The following is a 21720-nucleotide window of genomic DNA, read 5'->3' on the forward strand; positions in this document are numbered from 1 at the left end:
AAGCCAAAGGGGGTTAGGATCAAGGGTGAAAGGTGGGGTGGCTGGGGTGGGGGGTAGTGGTAGGGGGAAAACAGAGAGAACTGTACTTGAACAACAATGAAAAAAGAGAAAAAGAAAGAATTGTTAGTGAAAATGTATTGGAAAACAAATTGATATAGATGGTATGTAATTAATGTAAGAAAGAGAAATACTGATTCCTTACTTTCCCTCTTTTTTTCAGCTACTCAGTAACTGTGCAAGAGTCATACCCGCATCCCTTTGATCAAATTTACTACACCAGCTGCACCGACATTCTGAACTGGTTTAAATGTACACGGCACAGGTAATGAAAGCACGGATAGGTTTATGGCTTTGGCTAACTGGGAAGGAGTTGATAACAGAGTCATCAAATACTTGAGCAGGTGTATGCATCCATCTAGTGAGTACTTACTGAGTGCTTGCTGTTGTCCCAGCCTTGATGCAGATCACAGGAGATATAGAAAAGCAAAAAGGTTGCCTGTGCTCTTAAGAAACTTACAGAGAAAGTGTCTACTGGTTACCATTGTCTGTTAAGGATTCATCCACCTTTTGCACTGTGCATAATTGGGAGAGACAGTCTTAAATGTGGACATCACCAGCTCTCAAGAAACTTGTATCCCAGCATATATTTCTACGTGAACATCTGACTCAATTTAGACTAAGTTAAATTTGCTAAATTTCGACTTAGTAAAATAAGCTATATATATTTCCCATAAATGTGAAAACAGAAAACAAAACAATGTATTAAATATTAAGGTTAATGTAGAGTGACCTGTGTTACCTTAATTTCATTTGTAAAGTCCTTACAACAGTATGAGCCATGGGGCTAGTGCGGCACCTGCCAACTGACACTGCCCTAAATGATGTTATGATCAATGTCATTCTTCAGACAAGATTTCCTTGACCACTCTGTCTAAACCAGCATTCCCTTCTATTCCTCTACTTGGGCTTTATTTTCCTCACTATTTAGCTATTACCAATCATTATATGATAGATTTATTTGTTTAATGTGTATCTCTATTAAATTCTTCAGGTCTGTCTTCCCCAGTAGAATTAAGTTCCTTGAGGGTGGGCTTTATGTTTTTCTTTTCTTTTTCTCACTGTGAGCTATTTCTCTGATGGCTAGAACAGTACCTGAAAGATAGTAGTGCTTATTAAACATGTTTTGTATAAATGAATCAGTGAGTGAATGAGGCTTTAGTTAAATTTAAGGGTTTTTCTCTGTAAGTCTTCTGTAGGGTGGGGCAAAAGGAAGTTTACAGTTGTAAGTACATGAAATACAGACTTTATTCTGGTATTGTAGTTATTAATTATTGTATCATTTTCCATATGGACAACTGCAGACCTACTTTTGCCCCTCCCTGCATTTTATGGCGGAATGAGATTGCATGGCATAGAGTTTTGAAGGAATTCTCTGAATTCTTCCTTTAAAACATATGCTAAGGGAATGATGAGTACATATCTTATTTAATCAGTACTTTTCAAGGTATCACAAAATTAGTGAAATAGGGAAGTCATAAAACTTTGGAACTTTTTTTTAAAGATTTTATTTATTTATTTTTAGAGAGGGAAGGGAGGGAGATAGAGAGAGAGACATCAATGTGCGGTTGTTGGGGCTAAGGCCTGCAACCCAGGCATGTACCCTGACTGGGAATCGAACCTGTGACACTTTGGTTCGCAGCCCATGCTCAATCCACTGAGCTATGCCAGCCAGGGCTAGAACTCTTGAAATAAAGTATAGGTTGGCTTAAGTGGGCAATCTTAATATATTCTTAGCAAATTGATAAGAGCTAGCATAATATTGCTCAAGAAAGATAGTCCGTGTTTCTTCTTAATGATTTTGGAGTACTTTGCTTTTGATACCTTTATTATATTGAATAGCTCTTTGTATTAAAATGTAAATTTGTTGTTTCTAATCAAATTGCAGGTCAAAAGAGGTAACAGTGTGCTTTCCTCTCTATACAGAATCAGTTACCGGACAGCCTACCGACACGGGGAGAAGACGATGTACAGGCGCAAGTCCCAGTGTTGTCCTGGATTTTATGAAAGCAGGGAAATGTGTGTCCGTAAGTAAGACCTTCGCTCCTTTGAGGCTCACTTATTTCTCCCCCTGCTGGTTTGCATCTGTTCATGGCAGCAGAGGTGGAGGCCCCGGGGAGATGGGGTGTCTCGGGTTTTTCCCTTTCACTCTCGGCCGCTGCTTTCTTGCTCTGTGTGAGGAGGGAAGCATTAACTCTGTCCCTCTGTCCTATTAAAATTCTCCAAAAGAATGTCACTTTAGGAGAAAACAGATGTTATAAAAGAATGGTTCAAGGCCGGATGCAGTAATGTTAATCACAGTTCTTCAATAAATGTCTCTGGAAATTGGTCAAGGAGTCATTAGATTTAGTTCACAGAGGAGAACAGAGAGAATTTTCCCATAGTGGCTGACCAGAGCTCTGAGTCAGCTCCTGAGAGGCCAGCGTGTTCTTTGCTGGTGAATACAATCCTGAGGCTTATTAAAAGTAGGGGAGCTTTCACAATGAGAATGACTATAAATCTGGGTCACAAAGTAGATCTTTTTTCATTGCTGCTTTCTCTCTTCCCTCCCCTCCCCATGTCACAAATCCACTCTGAGATGTCTACAGAGAAGTTTGATATTTTGTCATACGCTTTAGAAAATCCTAGACTATCATGTGGAATGCAGTTTGCAATTGGAGTTTCTTTCTATTGTGCATAGGACACATAGAAGGGAGATCTTAAAAATGATTTCATTCAAATGTCTTGGCTCAATACACAGCTAGAGGGGCACCTTTGCTTCTGAGCCGAGACACTTTGTGTTTAGCAGCATAGAGAGAGACAAGGCTCTGCTCTAATTTGAAGGCACTAGAAATGACTGGACACATCTGGGTTTAAGAATCTGCAGAGCCGGGCAATAGCACCACTCAGCTGGGTGACCTCAGATAAGCCATTAATACCTGTTTGGGGCTCCTCTGAAAGAGAAGGCATCAGGAAAAGAGGAAAACCAAACATGAGATGGATTGACTCCAAAAAAGACACCATAGGCATGAGTCTACAGGAGCTGAGCAGGGCTGCTGAGAACCAGACATGGACGTCACTTCTTCATAGGGTTGCCAGGAGTTGGAGCTGACTCAGTGGCACATAGCACACATACACACACATACACAGCTTGGATCAGTGTATGTGTTCCCTTCCTTCCAACCCCTGGATTCTATTCAGAGCCAGGACTATATATGATGATAAATGTTCACTGAAAAAAGTTAGAAAATGTAACTAAACAAAAAGAAGGAAATAAAAGTGCATTGTGACTGTCTGTCCTGGTCAGTAAATGTACTTCTGTACATATTGCAAATGTCAGTGTTATTGCTTTATAGATATTTACCTAACCAGTTTCACCTGTTGAATATTTGTGACTTCCAAGTTTTGCCTATTATGAACTGACTGGTCTAGAAGATATTACTATAGTTAAATCTTTGCTCATATCCATAATAGGTAAGGATAAATTCCTAGAAGTAATATTGCTGGGTTAAAGGCATACGCACATTTCTAAGATGTGTGGTATGCTTCCAATTTATACTCCAACCAGCAGTATATGAGAATGCTTTTTTGTTTATACCCTGTGCCAGTTTTTTTCTTGGCTAATTTTTTTTTTCTTAATTTGCATGTCTTTGATTAAAATGATGCTTAGTAAGGAAAATTCTGTGTTTATAATGAACACCTTCAAGGATAATCATGAGCTGGTTTCTGTGGCCCCGGCTGAGGGGACATTTTCAAAGGAAAGGTCTCAGTGCACACAGAGTGGAGAGCGGGGAGGCCGGGCTGGCCTGGCAGGCCGGGCAGCCACTCCTCAGAGGCTGCAGGGTAACATTATGTTGGTGCCTTTGCACGTGTTCAAACTTACAAGCACAATGGTCAGCATACTGGTCGAGTAGTTCTCTCTCCCAGGGTTTATTTCTGCTTACCCAGGTCATGGAAATACATATGTAGCCAGGAGCTTGGGCTTGCCTTCAGGCAGATCTGGCACGTGGGAAGCTAGATTTTACCGGCAAGCTGGGATGGGGAGCGTGGCTCCAAGCAAGGCCAGTGACGGACAGAGTCTCAGCGCCCCCACAGCCCAGCATCTCTGTCTCCTTCTTCAGCAGTGCAGCCCATCTCAGAATGCTGGGCAGTTCCATCTGCTCTGTTGTATCTGAAAATACAACGGGAAAAAAATTTCTTTATCTTACCCTAGACAGGTTGCAAGGTGTTTTCCTCCTGCTCTGAGGGATATTGCTGGCATTTGTCCATAACACTCTCCTTTTTGTAAGACTTCTTGGCTGGAGACTGAAACACTTTTCTCTTGTTAATATTGGCAATCAAATACATTAATCTATTTGATCAGGGTACTGTCTAGCCTCAGAGGCCTGGGAGCTCTTCGGTCTCTTTAAGGGTGTTTTGCATCTTCCCTCTGATGTCTTGATTTCATAGCTTAACCCAGGGAGCAGTCAAGCTTCCCTCATTTCCTTGTTCTTGGGATTGCCTCCAGTCAATCCGTGTTCTGAACAGCTGGTGCTGGTGAGGCACCCTTGTAGGCAGAGAAGGAAGAAGAGGACATACCATTCTTGGTTCTGCTTTCATAATCTCTTTTTCAACCAGGTTTTGCTGCCAGGCACAAAGCGCAGTCACTATTTTTAACAGTTTCTTGTTACCAATAAATTAGACACAGGAACCAGTTATATGTTTTGTTTAATTTTTAGTAGTCAGTTTACCTAGAAGGCAATAAAGGATGCTTTCATGGAAAAACTTGTACTTGAACAAAGTTTCTCTTAGGTGGAAGTAGTAGCTCCTTCCAGAGACCAAGTCCCATCTTAAACGTACCCCTCCACCCCCGCTTCATCTTTCCCAAGACTATACATTTCTGCTAAACTCTCGGGCTGTGTAAAAGCTCCTGCTGTACAGAGCACACTTGAGTCATACGGCTCTGTGGCTCTGTGTCCAGAAGACAAATGTATGCCATCAGGTGGGAAGAACCCAAAAGGAGGGTGAAGGGAATAGCCTTTCTTAGGAAACTGGCTTAAAAAAAGAATGGGTTAAAATGTTTTCCATAAAGAAAATATTACTAGGCATGAAGATACCTATGATTCCTTGATGAGGTTTTAACCTGTTCATAAAATTAAACTTTTAAGTTCACTCATTCTTCATGGTTGCTATTCTTACCTAATCTTGTATTTCATTACTTTTGATTTAGAGAAATTCAAGTACTAATGAAGAAATGCCCAGAGGAATGAAATGTTTTTAATGTGTGTATATATGTACATTTGTATGTGCATATAGTATGTGTACATATCTGTATATATGTGTTTGTGTATATACATGTTTTTATAATTGAGATGTAATTGACATATAATATTTCATTAGTTTTAGGTATAGAACATAATGATTCAATATGTGTATATATTGCAAAATGATCACCACAAGGAACCTAGTTAACATCCATTGCCACACATAGTTACAAGTTTTTTTTCTTGTGATGAGAATTGTTAAGATTACTGACTCTCTTAGCAACTTTCAAATATACAGTACAGTATGTTAACTATAATAAAGATGGTGTACATTACATTCCCAGGACTTACTTATTTTATAACTGGAATATTGTACCTTTTGACCAATTCTACCCATTTCACCTGCCCCCATCTGGTAACCTGCAATCTTTTCTCAGTATCTATGAGTTCAGCTATTCATTTGTTTGTTTTAGATTCCACATATAAGTGAGATCATATGGTATTTGTCTTTCCCTGTTTGAATTATTTCACTTAACATAATGTCCTTAAGGTCCATCCATGTTGTCACAAATGGCAAAATTTCATTCTTTTTATGGCCAAGTAGTATTCCATTGTGTGCATTTGTGTGTGTATCTCACATATTCTTTACCTGTTTATCCCCTGATGGACACTAATGTTGTTTCCATGTCATGGCTGTTTTGTAAATAATGCTGCAGTGAACATGGGGTGCTGGATATACTTTTTCAAATTAGTGTTTTTATTTCCTTCAGATAAATATCCAGAAGTGAAATTGCTGGACCATATGGCAGTTCTGTTTCTAATTTTTTGAGGAACCTCCGTATGATTTTCCATAGTGGCCACATCAATTTATATTCTGACAAACAGTGAACAAAGATTCAAACTAACATGAGGTGATATCTCATCATGGTTTTGATTTGCATTCTCCTGATGACTAGTGACAATGAGTACCTTTTCATGTACCTGTTGGTCATTTGTATGTATGCTTTGGAAAAATGTTTATTCAAATTTTCTGCCCACTTTTTAATTGGATTGTTTTTTGCTATCAAGTTGTGTTTATATATATTTTATATATAAATATAACTTGGATATTTATATATTTTGGATATTAACCCTTTATCAGATATATGATGTGCAAATATTTTCTTTTTTTAGGAGACAGCCTTTTCATTTTGTTGGTGATTTCCTTTGCTGTACAGAAAAGCTTTTTAGTTTGATGGAATCCTACTTGTTTAGTTTTTTGCTTTTGTTGCCTTTCCTTTTTGTGTCAAATCCAAAAAATCATTGCCAAGATTGATGCCAAGGAGCTTACCACATGTTTTTTTCTATAAGATTTATGATTTCAGGTCTTACATTCAAGTTGTTAATTCATTTTGTGTTGATTTTTGTGTATGGTGTAAGATAGGGATCAAGTCTTATTCTTTTGAAAGTGGCTGTGCAGTTTTCACAACAGCATTTCTTGTACCATATATACATGGGATTATTTCTGGGCTCTTTATTCTGGTCCATTGATCTATGTGTCTTCTTTTATGCCAGTATCATTCTGCTTGGATTACTATAGCTTTGAAATGTAGTTTGAAATCAGGAAGTGTGATGCCTCTCTTGTTCTCTTTTCTCAAGATTGCTTTGACTAAGGGGGATCTTTTGTGATTCCACACAACTTTTAGGACTGTGTGTTCTATTTCTGTGAAAAATGCCATTGGAATTTTTATGACCATTGCATTGTATCTGCAGATAGCTTTGGGTAGTATGGACATCTTAACAATGTTAATTCTTTCAATTCATGGCATGAAATATTTTTCCATTTAATTGTGTCTTATTTCATTTCTTTCATCAATATCTTATAGTTTTCAGTGTACAGGTCTTTCATCTCCTTGGTTCAGTTTATTTTTAGGTATTTTATTCTTTTTGATGAAATTATAAATGAAATTTTTCCTAATTTCTCTTTCTGATAGCTTTTTAGTAGTGCTAATTACTTTTTGACTTATTAAAGTTATAAATCCAAAACTTCATTGTTTCTTAAGCTAAATTTAGCTTATAGGTGTTTCATTGATTAGTCTCACAAATTTTTAAAAACACATTAAGAGGCCTTTGACTAATGTTTTCGAGATATAAACACCATCAAATTTTAAAAATGGAATGTGTATATTTAGTAACTTCAATGTTCATTTTAAGTAACCCAGCTTCCAGGCTGATAAACTGTCCTATGTGCTTAAATACTTCTTGTAAATGTAATAAGTTCAACTTATCAATAAGGTAAAATAAGTTCTTTTAAATGTTGTAATACTGTATTTGTAAGATTGCAACTTAAAAAATTCCAATTAACTACTTCACTGCACATTTAAAAATGAAATTAAAAGACTAACCTTTTATTATAATAAATCACATTCTTTTAAATATTACAAATATCTTTGTAATCTAAAATTATAAACACTATATATTTTAATTCTTACACATTTCTACATTAAATTAAAATATTCACAAGACTAAAAGATAGTTAACTTCTAAACAAATATTTTTGTCATCTTGTGTTTTTCAGTTCACTTTTAAATAAAATTTTGGTGGTCTCTTCTGTTTGTGAAGTGATTTATTTATTTTTAGATTTTAGTAAAAAATACATGACATTAAATTTACCGTCTTAGTCATTTTTAGGTGTACAGTTTAGTTGTGTTAAGTATGCTCATGTCATTGGGCAACAGAGCTCTAGAACTTTTTCATCTCTCAAACCGGAAACTGTGGACACACAGGATTCCCCCTCTGCCCTCCCCTCAGCCCTTGGCAACCACCTTTTGGTTCTACTTTCTATTTCTAGGATCTTAACTGCTTTAGAAATCATGTGGTATTTGGCCTTTTAGGATGGACTTAATGTAATATCCTCAACCTCATCCATGTTGCAGCCTGTGACAGGATTTCTTTTTTTAGGGCTACATAATATTTCTTTGCAGTTTTTGGAAGTTTTTTAAATGCCAGAAAACATGGTCCTTGAGCCTTGCCTTGATGGAACATACTGAGCCCATTGTCTAATTTAGATGCTGTATCCTGTATCACTTAGATTTAAGTTCCTAGTGCCATTTGTGTTTTAGTTTCAGTGACAGGAACAGGCTGGGAATGAAGTGAGACTGATTGGTTTCTCAAAGAGCCACAGAAGTGCTGACCAGAAGCAACAGGTGGCACTGGAGAAAGAAACCGCCTGATCTGGGGGCTGGTAAAGGAGACAGTTGGACTGAGACTTGAATAACAAAAGCAGGGAAAAATCAGAGGAAGGCCTAGCCCTTGGAGCACCTTACCCTCACCAAGTTTGTAGGGGTCCATTCTTTCCACACCCCAGAGTTCCATGGGTCCTCTCTCCCAAGATCTCAACTGTTTGCAACTACAAGGGTGATTTGGAGCCAAAGCTGCCTCTTCTCTTCTCCCACGACCCCCCATCATGAGTGCTGAGGTGAGAGGACTAATCTCTGGTCCTGTGGCAGCAAGGAGTGCTCTAGGCAGCCCAAACTGAAGTGTGAATGGTCTGGTCCATGGGACGAAGTAGAGGCCCACCCTCCTAATGTGCACAGTTCTGTAAATCAGTGATTCTCAATCCTCTTCATCTCACCTCACACATAAACTAATTGCTAAAATTCTGCTGCACTCCAAAAATAATATTTTTCCCCGATCTGACCAAAAATGTAGGTATAATTTTGATTCATTGACACCAATGGCTATTGTTATCTTGGCTCTTGTCATTTTTTTGTTTGACAATCTAAGGGAAAAGAGGTCAGTGCCCCTGACTATATAGTCAGGTACTACATGTTTTAAAAATTCTTATACCAGTGTATGTGCCATGGCACACCGGTTGAAAATTACTGCCATAAATAATGGAGCAAATGCACATTTGAGGCTGCCCTAGGCACCTAACCATTATTTACAACATTAGAATTCTGGGAAAATGTGTTTAGAGGTATGCACAACTGATTTCCAAACACATCTTTGGAACCAAACCTATTAGCAAGTAGAGATTACCTACAGACTTGGTTTTATGGGACCAGGGAAAGGTCACAGGAAAAGCAGCAGCAGAGTGGGAAGTTGGCATCTCACCCTCTCTGGGCAGGATCAGTTGATCCTAAGACAGGGCCAACCATACATTCTCACTCCAACGTCCTTGGCTTCACCTTGGCTGATGGGGGAGAAAGTAAATTATTTTAAGCAGGGCTGCTTGCAGCAGAACTGTGAATGGACAAAAAGCATGGCCAGGGAGGAGTCCCTTCTCCAGTCCAGCGTCCATCTTTTGCTAAGATGCCCAGTCTTCTCCTGCTGGATGCTACTGCAAAGGAAGGGAATGTTCTGAGAAAGTTTCCTTTGTGGTAGACAGCTCTGTTACCCTGTTTTTGTTAGATGGAGGAGGTCAAATGCTAACCTCACATTACAGCTGTGATGCGGGCACTGCAGCCAGTGTGGCTTGCAAGGAAGACCCAGGGGAGGTCTGGGATGGGGGCACCCACTCGATTGCCTGTAGGCCAGCTCTGGTGGTAGAAGATCAGTTCCCATGGATGTGCCCCGCATGTCTTTGGCACTTGTTAAGAGAACTTTGGAACCGTAAATAAGAAGCCTTAACTCCCACACACTGAACTGTATATGATTTCCTGTTCTTAGCAGAGATGAGTGTGATAATTGATTACCATGCAGTGAATGAATATTCACAGCTGATTTTTAACTTGGCCAACTTGATGAAAAAAAATGAATTGGCTGTAGGCAAAGGAGTTGGAACTGTGGTTGGTGTTTATATAAAAATAATTCCTACAGAAGAATTTTTGTTTGGATGTCATGCTTTGGTAAGCAATGGGGTTTAAACCCAAACTTTGGGTTAAAGGCTTAGAGACATCTGCTGCTTACTTAACCAGGACTATTTTTCCTCCAGGTCACAGATATACCACACAGGTAGCACTTTAGGGGACCACATTAAGCTATTTACCATATAATCTATATGTTTCCCCCATTTATTCTTTTTTACTTTGGAATATTGTTAGACTGAAATGAACAAAAAGCTCCCCTTGGGGAGAGAGGGCACCATCTCTTGGAAGTGGCTACCTGGAGCATTGTGTTTGGAAGGATTCTGAGGCTATGTCTGTGCTGAGAGAGAGAACAGAGTGACTCATGGGTAATTTCTGTCATGGTCTTGGGTTGGCTTGAGAGCCCCATGTTTCTCACCCCTGCATGAGGCTCTGTCTGACATCGTATGGCATTTTGGACCCCTTGAGTCATGGAGGTGGCTGAGGTTCCTGAGTCATTAACTTGGCCATAGGCTCCTATTACACCTAGCTTCCCCATTTAACTGGTAAGTCCTATGCACTTGTTCTTGCTGTTGTCCCCAGAAAATGAGCTTCCTTTTTGTGAACTGGAATATTTGCCAAGTTAATTCAGGCTTATATTGTCAGAAATTTTGTTTAGGAATGAAAAAAGATGTCCAATAGCTACATTTTGCCTCAGTGTTGGCCATAGGAGGATGTGAAGGGAAGGCTATTTCAGACTTGGGCAAATTGACTAAAATGGGTCATACTTTTGGGAAGAGCTGGGCAGCAGGGACTTGTTTCTCTGACACAGAGATCATGGAAGGATACATTTAATTCCATTTTTAAGTATATTTTATTTTATTTATTTTTATTTTAACTGTTGTTCAAGTACAGTTTTCTGCCTTTTACCCCAACCCCAACCCACCCCCCAGCCCTCCCCACCTCCCTCCCGTTTCCATCCTCCTCGCTTGTTATTGTCGGTGTGTCCTTTGTACTTGTTCTTGCAAACCCTTCCCCTTTTCCCCTGAAATTCCCTCCCCGTTCCCCTCTGGTCACTGTCAGCCTGTTCTCTATTTCAGTGTCTTTGGTTATATTTTGCTTGTTAAAGGTGAGATCATATGGTATTTGTCTTTACTGTTGGTGGGATTGCAGACTGGTACAACCACTGTGGAAAAGAGTATGGAATTTTCTCAGAAAACTAAAAATGAATCTGCCTTTTGACCCAGCAATTCCACTGTTGGGTTTATATCCTAAGAACCCTGAAACACCAATCCAAAAGAACCTATGCACCCCAATGTTCATAGCAGCACAACTTACAATGGCCAAGTGTTGGAAGCAACCTAGGTCCCCTTAAGTGAATGAATGGATCAAAAACTATGGTACATTTACACAATGGAATTCTATGCAGCTGGCAGTGAAAGACATTTAGTTCTTTATCCAGGCATCATGTCACTCTGGTCTTTGGCTACTGAAAAGGTTGGGGCACAGATTTTTCAGGCCAAGAAGAGCTGGAATGCAGGACAGGATGTGTGTTCGGGGCTGTGAACATTCACCCCTCAGTGAGGGCTGCGTATGGGTGAGCTGGGCTTCTCTGGGGCCTTGGAGGAGCACGGGCAGGGTTTAAGGAGAGGCTGAAGGCAATCTGAACTCTTTGCTCTGAGTTCAATTGACTCTTACAGGCTTGTTTAACAATAAAGTTGTGATCTTGTTAAATATTTTCAAACAGCATAGAGTGTGAACTCTTTTAAGCAGACCCTTTTGAGTACAGCTGAAAGTGAGATAATCCGGTTAGGCTAGCCAAAGAGACCCTGAACTGACAGTGATCAGATGGTATGTTCTCAAGTATACATGCTCCTGATGCCCTTTCTGCCAGGGGCAGTGGAGTTTTTCATGTTTCCATAGGGATCCTGTATTCTGTTGCTATGGAGCCCGACTTGGTTCAGAGGAACCTAGCAGTAAATACTGAGGAAGGTCCTTTGTCTACACACTGCACTAGCAGAAAGTCCAATTTCCCCACTCATCTATTGGAACCTAAACTTCTGTTTTCCAATTTTGGTCCTTGGTCTCTGCTACTAGTGAAGGTGTGACATCTGGTAAACAATGCAGAAAACCTTTGTTGCCTTATTAATTGCTGGTGTATGCTCATTAGTTAGGATTTTATAAGTAGAAACCGTGAATTTAATAATAATTAAAAGTACTAGAAATTTAAGATATTCTCAGTCTCAACAGAGGAAGTCAGGGCTCAGTCTAAACAGACGGAAATCATGTCTGCTACTCTTTTTTGCTAAGGAAGCCTGACTTTAGAGTCCCATGGAGAGAAGGCTGAGGGAAAAAGTGAAAATTCCTTTGTCTTTTCACTAGAAAATGAGTTCCTGCAATTGCAGTCTTTGCAGGACAGGTAGAATTTTTATAGGCCTAATAATTTATGCAATCCCCTTAGAGGGATAAATAATAGCTAATATAAAGTCTCAGAGCCAAGAAGCAATGTTTATTGTACAATCATTCAAACCTTTTTAGAGCAAAGCAATTTGAAAGCAATGGGAAAAAACATATTTTGATCTAAGTGACAAACTGCAAAACATTCACATCATCAGGTGGTGTCAGAACTTGAGTTTTTTTAGTTTGAGATAGCAACTGTTCATCCTTTTACAGATGATCCAGTGGTACACCTAGTGCACCTGCGGGCAACACACAGGAATGCCAATGCGAGAAAGACCCATGCATTGATATAAGCAAAGTGGCACTGAGACTATTCTTTGCTTAATCTGCAGTCATAGCCCAAAATCTAATTCTTTTTTTTTTCTTGAGAGAAATCAGCTAGAGTTCCAAGAGAACCACCCTGCAGAAAAGGAAGCTTCTCAGTTAGGTCTCAGAGGGCAGCCTGCTCTGAAGGTGGGCCTTCGTGGCCAACTGGGCATGTTGAAGGGGCAAAGGCCGTTACGGGGATTCTGAAGACATGGCAGCCAACCTGATGTTTAAGCCTAAAAAAGAACTCAGTTAATTTACTGTATTTAGTGTGTAATTGAGGGACATAAAAGGAAATGTGCCACTTTAAATAAAATCTATCTGTTGCTAGAGAGAAGACTAGGTTTCCAGAAACCTGGACCTGGTAGTTGCATGCCCCTGTTGTGAGCTACTGAGTACTCATCCTGCAAAATTCACTGTCATATTGCCCAGCAAGATTGGGAAATGCCTTCTGCTAGATCCCCCTTTTCAAAGATTTATGTAGTCTGTTCAAGTCTCTGAGCGTGCTTTGAGTTAGGGCATGTCTCAAACTTATTTGACCATGGAATTGCCTGTCCCTCCCCCGTCCCCATGTTTTTCAAGAACGTGATGGAACTAATAATCCTCAGAGTGTACTTATTGGAAAACAATGCTTTAAGGGATTTACTTTGCTTTTAAATAACTTTGGACTGGTAATTGTAAATATTTAACCTTATCAGAGATTCTTTGAATTTTTTTTAGTTTTATTGAGATATGATTGACATATAACATTATTAAGTTTAACATGTACAAATGGTATGATGTGATGATTTGGTACACTTATATATTGCAAAATGAGTACTACAGTATGGTTAGTAACACGCCCATCATCTGGCATATTGTGATTACCATTTCCTCTCTGTGGTGAGAACATTTAGGATAAACTCTCTTAGCAACTTCCAGTCTGTAATACAGCATTACTAAGTTACCATGCTGTACATTAGATTCCCCAGAACCTACTCACCTTATAACTGGAACTTTGTGCCTCTTGACAAACATCCTTCATTTGTGCCACTGCCTTCCCCAGCTTCATCAACCACCATTCTACCCTCTGCTGTTAGGAGTTCAATTTTTGATATTCCATATATAAGTGATAGCATATATAGTATTTGTTTTTCTCTGTCTGACTTACTGCGCTTAGGGCCATCCGTGTTGTCACAAATGGTAGGATTTCCTTCTTTTTTATGGATGAATAATATTCCATTATATGTATATTATTGCATTTTTGTCATCATCGAGGCAAGGCCCTCCACCACCAAAACGGTTGTGACTTGCTGGAAGCTCAGATGATTAGCATTTTTTTTTTACCAATGAGTATTTTTAAAGTAAGGTGTGCACATTGTTTTTTTAAGATGCAAAACTATTTTGCACCCTTAAGAGAGTACAGTATAGTGTAAACATTACTTTTTTATGCACTGGGAAACCAGAAAGTTCACAGGACTCGCTTTATGGCAGTGGTCTGGAATGGAATCTGCAGCGTCTCTGAGACATGCCTGTAAACCAAGTTGTCTGTACCCACTCATCAGGCATTTAGGTCGTTTTCACATCATGGCTGTTACATCTACTGCCACAATGAACATGGCAGTGCAGATATCTGTTTAAGATCCTAATTTCTTTTTTTCTTTTTGGATATATACCCAGAAGTGGAATTGCCGGTAGTTCTGTTTTTAATCTTTTGAGAAGTTTCCACACTGCTTTCCAAAGTAGTTGTGTCAACTACATTCCCTTGTGCAAACAGTGTACAAGGGTTTCCCTTTCTCTACGTTCTCGCCAACACTTGTTACCTCTTGATAGCTATGCTGACAGATGTGATGTGATAACACCCTGTGATTTTGGTTAGCATGTCCCTGATGATTAGTGATATCAAGAACCTTAAATATCCATTCAGGTCCTCTGCCTATTTTTAAATTGGATTTTTTTTTTTTTGGCTACTGGAGTGTATTCGTTCTTTATATATTTTGGATAGATGGTTAGAAAATATTTAAATATTTTCTCCCATTCAGCAGGTTCACATTTCATTTTGTTAATTGTTGTTGGTTTTTTTTTGCTGTGCAGAAGTTTCTCAGTTTGATGTAGTCCTGCTTTTGTTTTCTTTTGTTTTGTTTTTGCTTTTGTCGCTTGTGATTTTGGTGTCATATAAAAATAATCACTGCCAAGATCTATATCCATGTGCTTTCCCCCTATATTTTCTTCTAATGGTTTTATGATTTTAGGCTCTATATTTAAGTCTTTAATCCATTTTGAGTTAATTTTTGTGAATAGCTTATGTTAGGGGTCAATTTCATTCTCCTGCATGTAATTGTTCAGTTTTCCTAATACCATTTATTGAAGAGAATAAACTTTCCTTGTTGAGTATTTTTAACTCTCTCATCAAATATTAGTGGACCATAAATGCAAGCGTTTATTTCTGGGCTCTCCATTCTGCTCCATTGGTCTGTATGTCTATTTTTATGATGATGCTGTATGGTTTTGATTAGGATAGCTATTTAATACAGTGAGAAATAAGGAAGTCTGCTGCCTCAAGGCCGCATTGACTCTTTGGGGTCTTTTGTGGTTTCATACAAATATTAGGATTACTTACTCTATTTCTGTAAAAATGCCATCATCATTCTGATAGGAATTGCATTGAAGCTGTAGATGGCTTTGGGTAGTATGGGCCTTTTAACAATATTAGTACTTCTGATTCATGAACATGGGATATCTTTTTGTTTATTTCCTTTCATTTCTTTCATCAAAGTCTTACAGGTTTCTTCACCTCCTTGGTTAAATTTATTCTTAAGTAGTTTATGTTTTTGATGTCATTGGGAATGGAACTGTTTTTCTTATTGTTTTTAGAGAGTTCATTGTTAACATATAGAAATGCAACTACTTTTTGTGTGTTGATTTTGTATCCTGCAACTTTACTGAATTCACTGACTAGTTCTAGCAGTTTCTGGTGGAATCTTCAGGATATGCTGTATATAAAATCATGTTCTCTTCAAACAGAGACAATTTTCTATTTTCCTTTCTGATTTTGATGACTTTTATTTCTTCTCTTTACCTGAGTTTGTTTGGAGACTTAGAATATCTAAATCTTCTCCCAGATTTGGGAAGTAACACCCCATTATTTCTTTAAATAAACTTCCTGCCCTCTTACCCCTCTCTTTTCTTTCAGGGATTCCAATAATTCACAAATTGCTCTTTTGATGGTATCCTGTAGCTTATGTAGCATTCTGCACTCTTTTTCATTGTTCTCCACTAACTGGAGAATATCAAAATATCTGTCTTCTACCTCACAGTTTCTTTTCTTGTTTGATGCATTCTTCTCGTGATGCTTTCTTTTGCATTTTTTAAATTTCATTCTTTATATTCTTTAGGTTCAGACTTTCTATTTGATTCTTTTTTAAATGATTTCTATTTCTTGTTAAAGTTCTCATTTTGTTTATGTGTTGTTTTCTTGGTCTTGTTGAATGTCTTCTGTGTTTTCTTATAACATACTGAGCTTTCTTAAAACAGCTATTTTGAATTCTTAATCAGGTAAGTTATAGATCTCCACGTCCTTGAGGTCAGTCGGTTCCTGGAAGAATATTGTTTCTTCAGTGGTGTCATGTTTCCTTGATATTTAATATTCCCAAAGATCTTGCATCGCTGTGTTCACGTTTCCAGTGGCAGCCACCACCTTCATCCTTTCCTGAAAAAAAAGGGACAACTATCTTTTGTCAGCTCTGCTGGGGACTGTGAGGCTTTCTCGGACCTATTGATAAGTTTGCTCCATGTTTTTTGCTCCCTCTTGTGGCAGAATTCTTAAGCTCATATACCTTCTGCACATCTTGCAACACACCAGGCCAGGTGCTGACAGCCTCTCTTTTGTGCTTTCCCAAGGGTGGAGCTAAGCTCAAGTTCATGATGTCTTCCTGGCTCATGGATATGAGCTGGCTTTCTTCTGTGCTCTCTAGACATCTGACAAAGCTCACTCTCACCACCGCTGAGAGCATGGACAGAGAGCTGGATGGAGTAGGGGTTTCTGTAGGTTATATGCAGAGAGCTTTGAGAGTACCTGTGGGCCAGTTTGGGGTGTCCACAACCTAGGCATTCCCAGTAGCTTATGGGTGGACTCCTTGATGAACTCTGCTATACAGCTAGTGGGATCCACGTCCTTTAATGCCCTCTGAGATCCCTACCTGCTGCTTTCCTAGCCTCTTTCCCGTCCCCAGTCATGCAGCTCATTCCTCCATGCTCTGGATGTGGTGAGATAGAAATGGGCTTCTTTGACAAAGTCCACAGCTGGGGAAGCTCTCACTCATATGTTCTCACTTTCCCCTGCCTGAGAAATCACAGGTTGAGAAGACATTGAGCTGTGCCACCTTGCGGGAGGGGTGATGTGGGTAAAGTCTAACTGTTCCTCTTTTCCTCTCCAGTGTGTCCAAACTTGTATTTTTTTACTCCAATGATATGCTGGAGCTTCTCTGCTGGAAACCTAGACTTTCACAAAGGGTCTTTCATCCATGGGTGATTGTCTTAAGACAGTGTTCTCCTGAACCATGGCCAAAATGGACCAGAGACAGTTCATGACCCCTGCAGGGTTCATGGCTGGGACTAGTTCATGACTATTACCTGATGTGTGGGTGGGCAAGGCTCTTTCCGGGTCCCTGTCCTTTGGTGCTGGATCCCACAGCTCCCACAAAGGCACTTTTGTCCACAGATAGATGCTGAATTCTTGTGGATGGAGGGGGTTACCGTGATGCATGTCTTTTTTGGGCATGTTGCTAATGTGACTTCTCTTTAACTTCTAAGGACAATCATGTCTGTTTGCACAACTGGGGAAAGGGAAATTTTTATTTGAGCCATGACAGGATGTCGCAGACACTTCCTTCCTTCTATACCATGGTATAGAAGATGTACACATTTACTGGCTTTACCAATTGGGTTCAGCATTGCTGGGCATCCCCTCCAAGTGTTGAGCTGTGATTAAACAGAGGTATGCATGGCAAACAGTTGTTTACCAAAAGTAAAATTGTCAGTGAGTATGCTTATGAAACATATCAATATTAAGTTCAAAACAGTTCTATCAATGAGAGATTTGCAGTTGATTTACGGGGGAAAAACTAAAATTAAGAAAAAAGGGCAGTTAAGTTTAAAATGCAACCTGTCAAAGATCTTAAAAGCTTTATTCTGAACATTTTAGGACCTTCACTGATGTTTTTTAAAATTTTTAAAAAAATATTTTACTTATTTATTTTTAGAAAGGGGTAGGGAGGGAGAAAGAAAGAGACAGAAACATGTGTTGTTGCCTCTTGTGCTCCGCCCCCCTACTGAGGACCTGGCTCACAACCCAGGCATGTGCCCTGACTGGGAATCCAACCAGTGGTCCTTTGGTTTGCAGGCCAGCACTCAATCCTCTGAGCCACACCAGCCAGGGTGATGTTTTTAATAAAGTAGGCCAATAGTCTACACTAGCTAGGGCAGACTAGCAGGCTGGATGATTTGATGTATAACCATATTTTGTTTGAAGTTTCATTTTCCATGGAAAAACAAGTGATTGATGACAGTAGCTTGACATTCTTTCCTCTTAAATATTTTTTTTTATTTTTCAATTACAGTTGGTGCAATGTTGTATTAGCTTCAGGTGTATGACCCAGTGATTAGACATTTGTATAATTTATGAAGTGATCACCTTGATAATCTAGTACCCATCTGACTATATTCCATATGTTGTACTTTATATCCCCATGACTATTCTGTGACAACCAATCTGTATTTCTTAATCCTTTCAGATTTTTCACCTATCCCCAGCCATCTGGGAACTGTCAAAATGTCCTCTGTATCTATGAGTCTGTTTTTGTTCTGCTTATTTGTTTATTTTGTTTTTGAGATACCATATATAAATGAAATCATATGACATTTGTCTTTATTTGTCTGACTTATTTCACTCAACACAATACCCTCTAGGTCCATCCATGTTATTGCAGATGGTGAGATTTCATTCTTTTCTATGGCTGAGTTGTATTCTATTGTATATCTGCACTGCTTCTTTATTCATTCATCTATCAATGGACACAGAGGTTGCTTCCATATGTTGCTATTGTAAATGATGCCGCAATGGACATATGGATACATGTATTTTTTTCATGTAGTGTTTGGGTTTCTTTGGATAAATACCTAGAAGTGGAATTGCTGGGTCCTTTTTTGCCTTTTGGTATAGCCTTTGTTTTAACATCTACTTTGTCTGGAATAAGTATTGCGACCCCCGCTTTTTTTCTTCGTTTTTATTTTCAGGAAAGATCTTTTTCCATCCCTTACTGTCAGTCTGTGTATGTCTTTTGATCTCAAGTGAGTCTTTTGTAGGCAGCATATGTGAGGGTCTTGTTTCCTTATCCATTCAGCTACCCTATGTCTTTTGATTGTAAATGTAATCCATTTGTATTTCAAGTATACTTATTGATAGATATGTACTTATTGCCACTTTATTATTCATATTTTATCTTTCATTGTCTTCTTCTTCTTCTTCTTCTTCTTCTTCTTCTTCAAGAAGCCCCTTTAACATTTCCTGTAACACTGGTTTGGTGATGATGAACTCCTTTAGCCTTTTCTCATCTGGGAAGCTTGTTATCGGTCCTTTGATTCTAAATCATAGCTTGCTGGGTAGAGTAATCTTGGCTGTAGGCCTTTGCTATTCATCACTTTGACCATTTCTTGCCAATCCCCTCTGGCCTGCAACTTCTGTAGAAGAATCAGCTGATTTTTATGGGAGCTTTCCTGTAGGTAAGTAACTGCTTTTATCTTGTGGTTTATAAAATTCTCTCTTCGCCTTTAACCTTTGGCATTTTAATCATGATGTGCCTGGGCATGGGCCTCTGTGGGTTCATGGCTTAATATTCTTATGTGCCAATAGACAGGAGACAATGAAGGGAGCTGTCCTTCCATTTATTTATTTTTATTGAGATATAATCGATACATTATATTAGTTTCAGGTGTACAACATAGTGATTCAATATATGTGTATACTGCAAAATGATTACCACAGTAAGTCTCATTAACATATCACCATACAAAGTTAGAATTTTTTGTATGATGAGAACTTATAAGATTTACTCTTCGAAACTTTCAAATATGCAATACGGAATGATTAACTATAGTCAGCATGCTGTATATTACATCCTCATGACATTATTTATAACTGAAGTTTATACCTTTCAGTCCTTGAGAGCTGTACTTTCAGATGAACAAGTTCTCTCTGAGTTTTCCCAGGCCTTACCTGATCTGCTTCCTTCTTTCTGATCCCACCTGGTTTCTGGAGGCATCTGAGTTTGTGTTCCTTGGTTTTTGGCAGAGTGTTCTAATAAGGAAGGTCCTGCTACTAGCTTTCTCTCACACCCTTAATCCTGCCCTTTTTGAAGAAATTTTACCACCTAATTTACACATTTGGTTTAAGGCTATGACACTGAAAGGCAGATGTCCCTGACAAGGGAAATAAGCAAAGCTGTCATTATTAGTCATTCACCATTGAGTAAGAGAATTCCATTTATTCTGAAGTTAGTGTAGAGAGGAAAAGGGAGTAGAAAGAACCTAAGGGCACCAGAACCCAACAGGAAATGTCCAGGGACCCGCACCAAGGAGGGAGGAGGGGCAGGACAGTGAATGGGAAAGTGGTGACATTGATGTTCGCCACTACCCCCCTCACTTCCCCGTGGGCTGGCCTCTCCTGTTAACATGTGGTTGAGGTAGTGGAGGACCAGAAGCAAAGTATTGGAAACCAGTGTCAGCAAGATGAAATAGGACAGACTGGGGGAAATGCCATGTGGTGGAAAACATGCTGTGGGGAAGAATATTTGTGAAAGAATTCCGTGACTCCATAGACAGTGGCTGGACCAAGAGGAATGCCATTCTAAAAACAGAAGAGCCTGGTGTGGCACTTCCCGTAGAATTGCCATTCTTTCCTCACAGACATAAACATAACAGTTCCAGGAGGGAAGTAATTTATCCCAAATGAAGGCACCTTCCATCTGGTTTCTTCTCTAAACTGTATGCTGACGATTTTGAAATCTTTTCCCAGTTGAATCAGTTTGCAGTTATATCATCAGACCAGTGACAGGGTCGGTTGTTAGGAAGTTGTGCTTAGGAAAGTTGTTCAGTGCTTGTTGATTTTTAGAAACTATGGCCCATTAGGATCATATTGCTTATTACTCAAGTCTAATTTAACCTAAAGAGACACAATGCAAGAGTCATGGCCAAAATAGATAATGCCTGTATATGGGTGGAATTAAGCTAAAAACTCTTTCCATTCTCAAATAAATGAATAGGATTATGTGCTCCACAGATGGTATTTCAATCCCTTGTGTGGAATCCATTACAATAGTCTATTTCAACACAGACTTTTTTTTCCTGTGTAAGTCATTCACTTTGCAAAGGAAAAGCTTAGTAGAGTATTGCATTGTGAATTTTAGTATTAGCATTTCCTCAAACAAATATTTCCTGGGAAGGTCTAAAGCCAATACCTTCATAAGCGTTTGGAGAGCTCATCCATCAGTGACCAAAGACTCTTACTGGAATTGCAAAGTGTGTGTAGTTTTTCAGTATTAGCTCAGATTTTTATATAAAAAAAATCTGCCTTCATTTGTATATAGAGAAATTTTTTTGTCCCTCCCTGGAAGCTCTCTTCACACTGTAGCTTTTATTTGGAAAAGCTTTGCTGAGCTAACATTGACATAAAATAACTATACAAATTAAGCATACAATTTGATAGGTATGGCATATATACTCGTGTACAACCGTAAAACTTTCACCTCAGTTATGCTAAACTATTCATAATGTGTAAACATTTTTTCACACCCCTTTGTAATTCCTCCCATCCACTCCTACCTGCCCCCCCCCCCGCCCCCCCCGCTTGCTGCAGATAGCCATTGACTTGCTTT

The 21720-nt window shown here is 39.0% G+C and overlaps 1 protein-coding gene across 2 annotated transcripts in view; it reads left to right on the forward strand.

Annotated features, from left to right (window-relative positions):
* The window catches only part of MEGF10 (multiple EGF like domains 10), a 173354-nt gene that overhangs the window by 55825 nt on the left and 95809 nt on the right, over nt 1-21720 (forward strand). For both annotated transcript variants that reach the window (XM_028530034.2, XM_036020709.1), the window contains exons 3-4: nt 221-322; nt 1984-2084. In XM_028530034.2, the coding sequence (XP_028385835.1) occupies nt 221-322; nt 1984-2084 (203 nt within the window). The remainder of the gene's footprint in view (nt 1-220; nt 323-1983; nt 2085-21720) is intronic.

Source organism: Phyllostomus discolor, chromosome 3 (genome assembly GCF_004126475.2).
Source record: "Phyllostomus discolor isolate MPI-MPIP mPhyDis1 chromosome 3, mPhyDis1.pri.v3, whole genome shotgun sequence".
Taxonomy (NCBI): Eukaryota; Metazoa; Chordata; class Mammalia; order Chiroptera; family Phyllostomidae; genus Phyllostomus; species Phyllostomus discolor.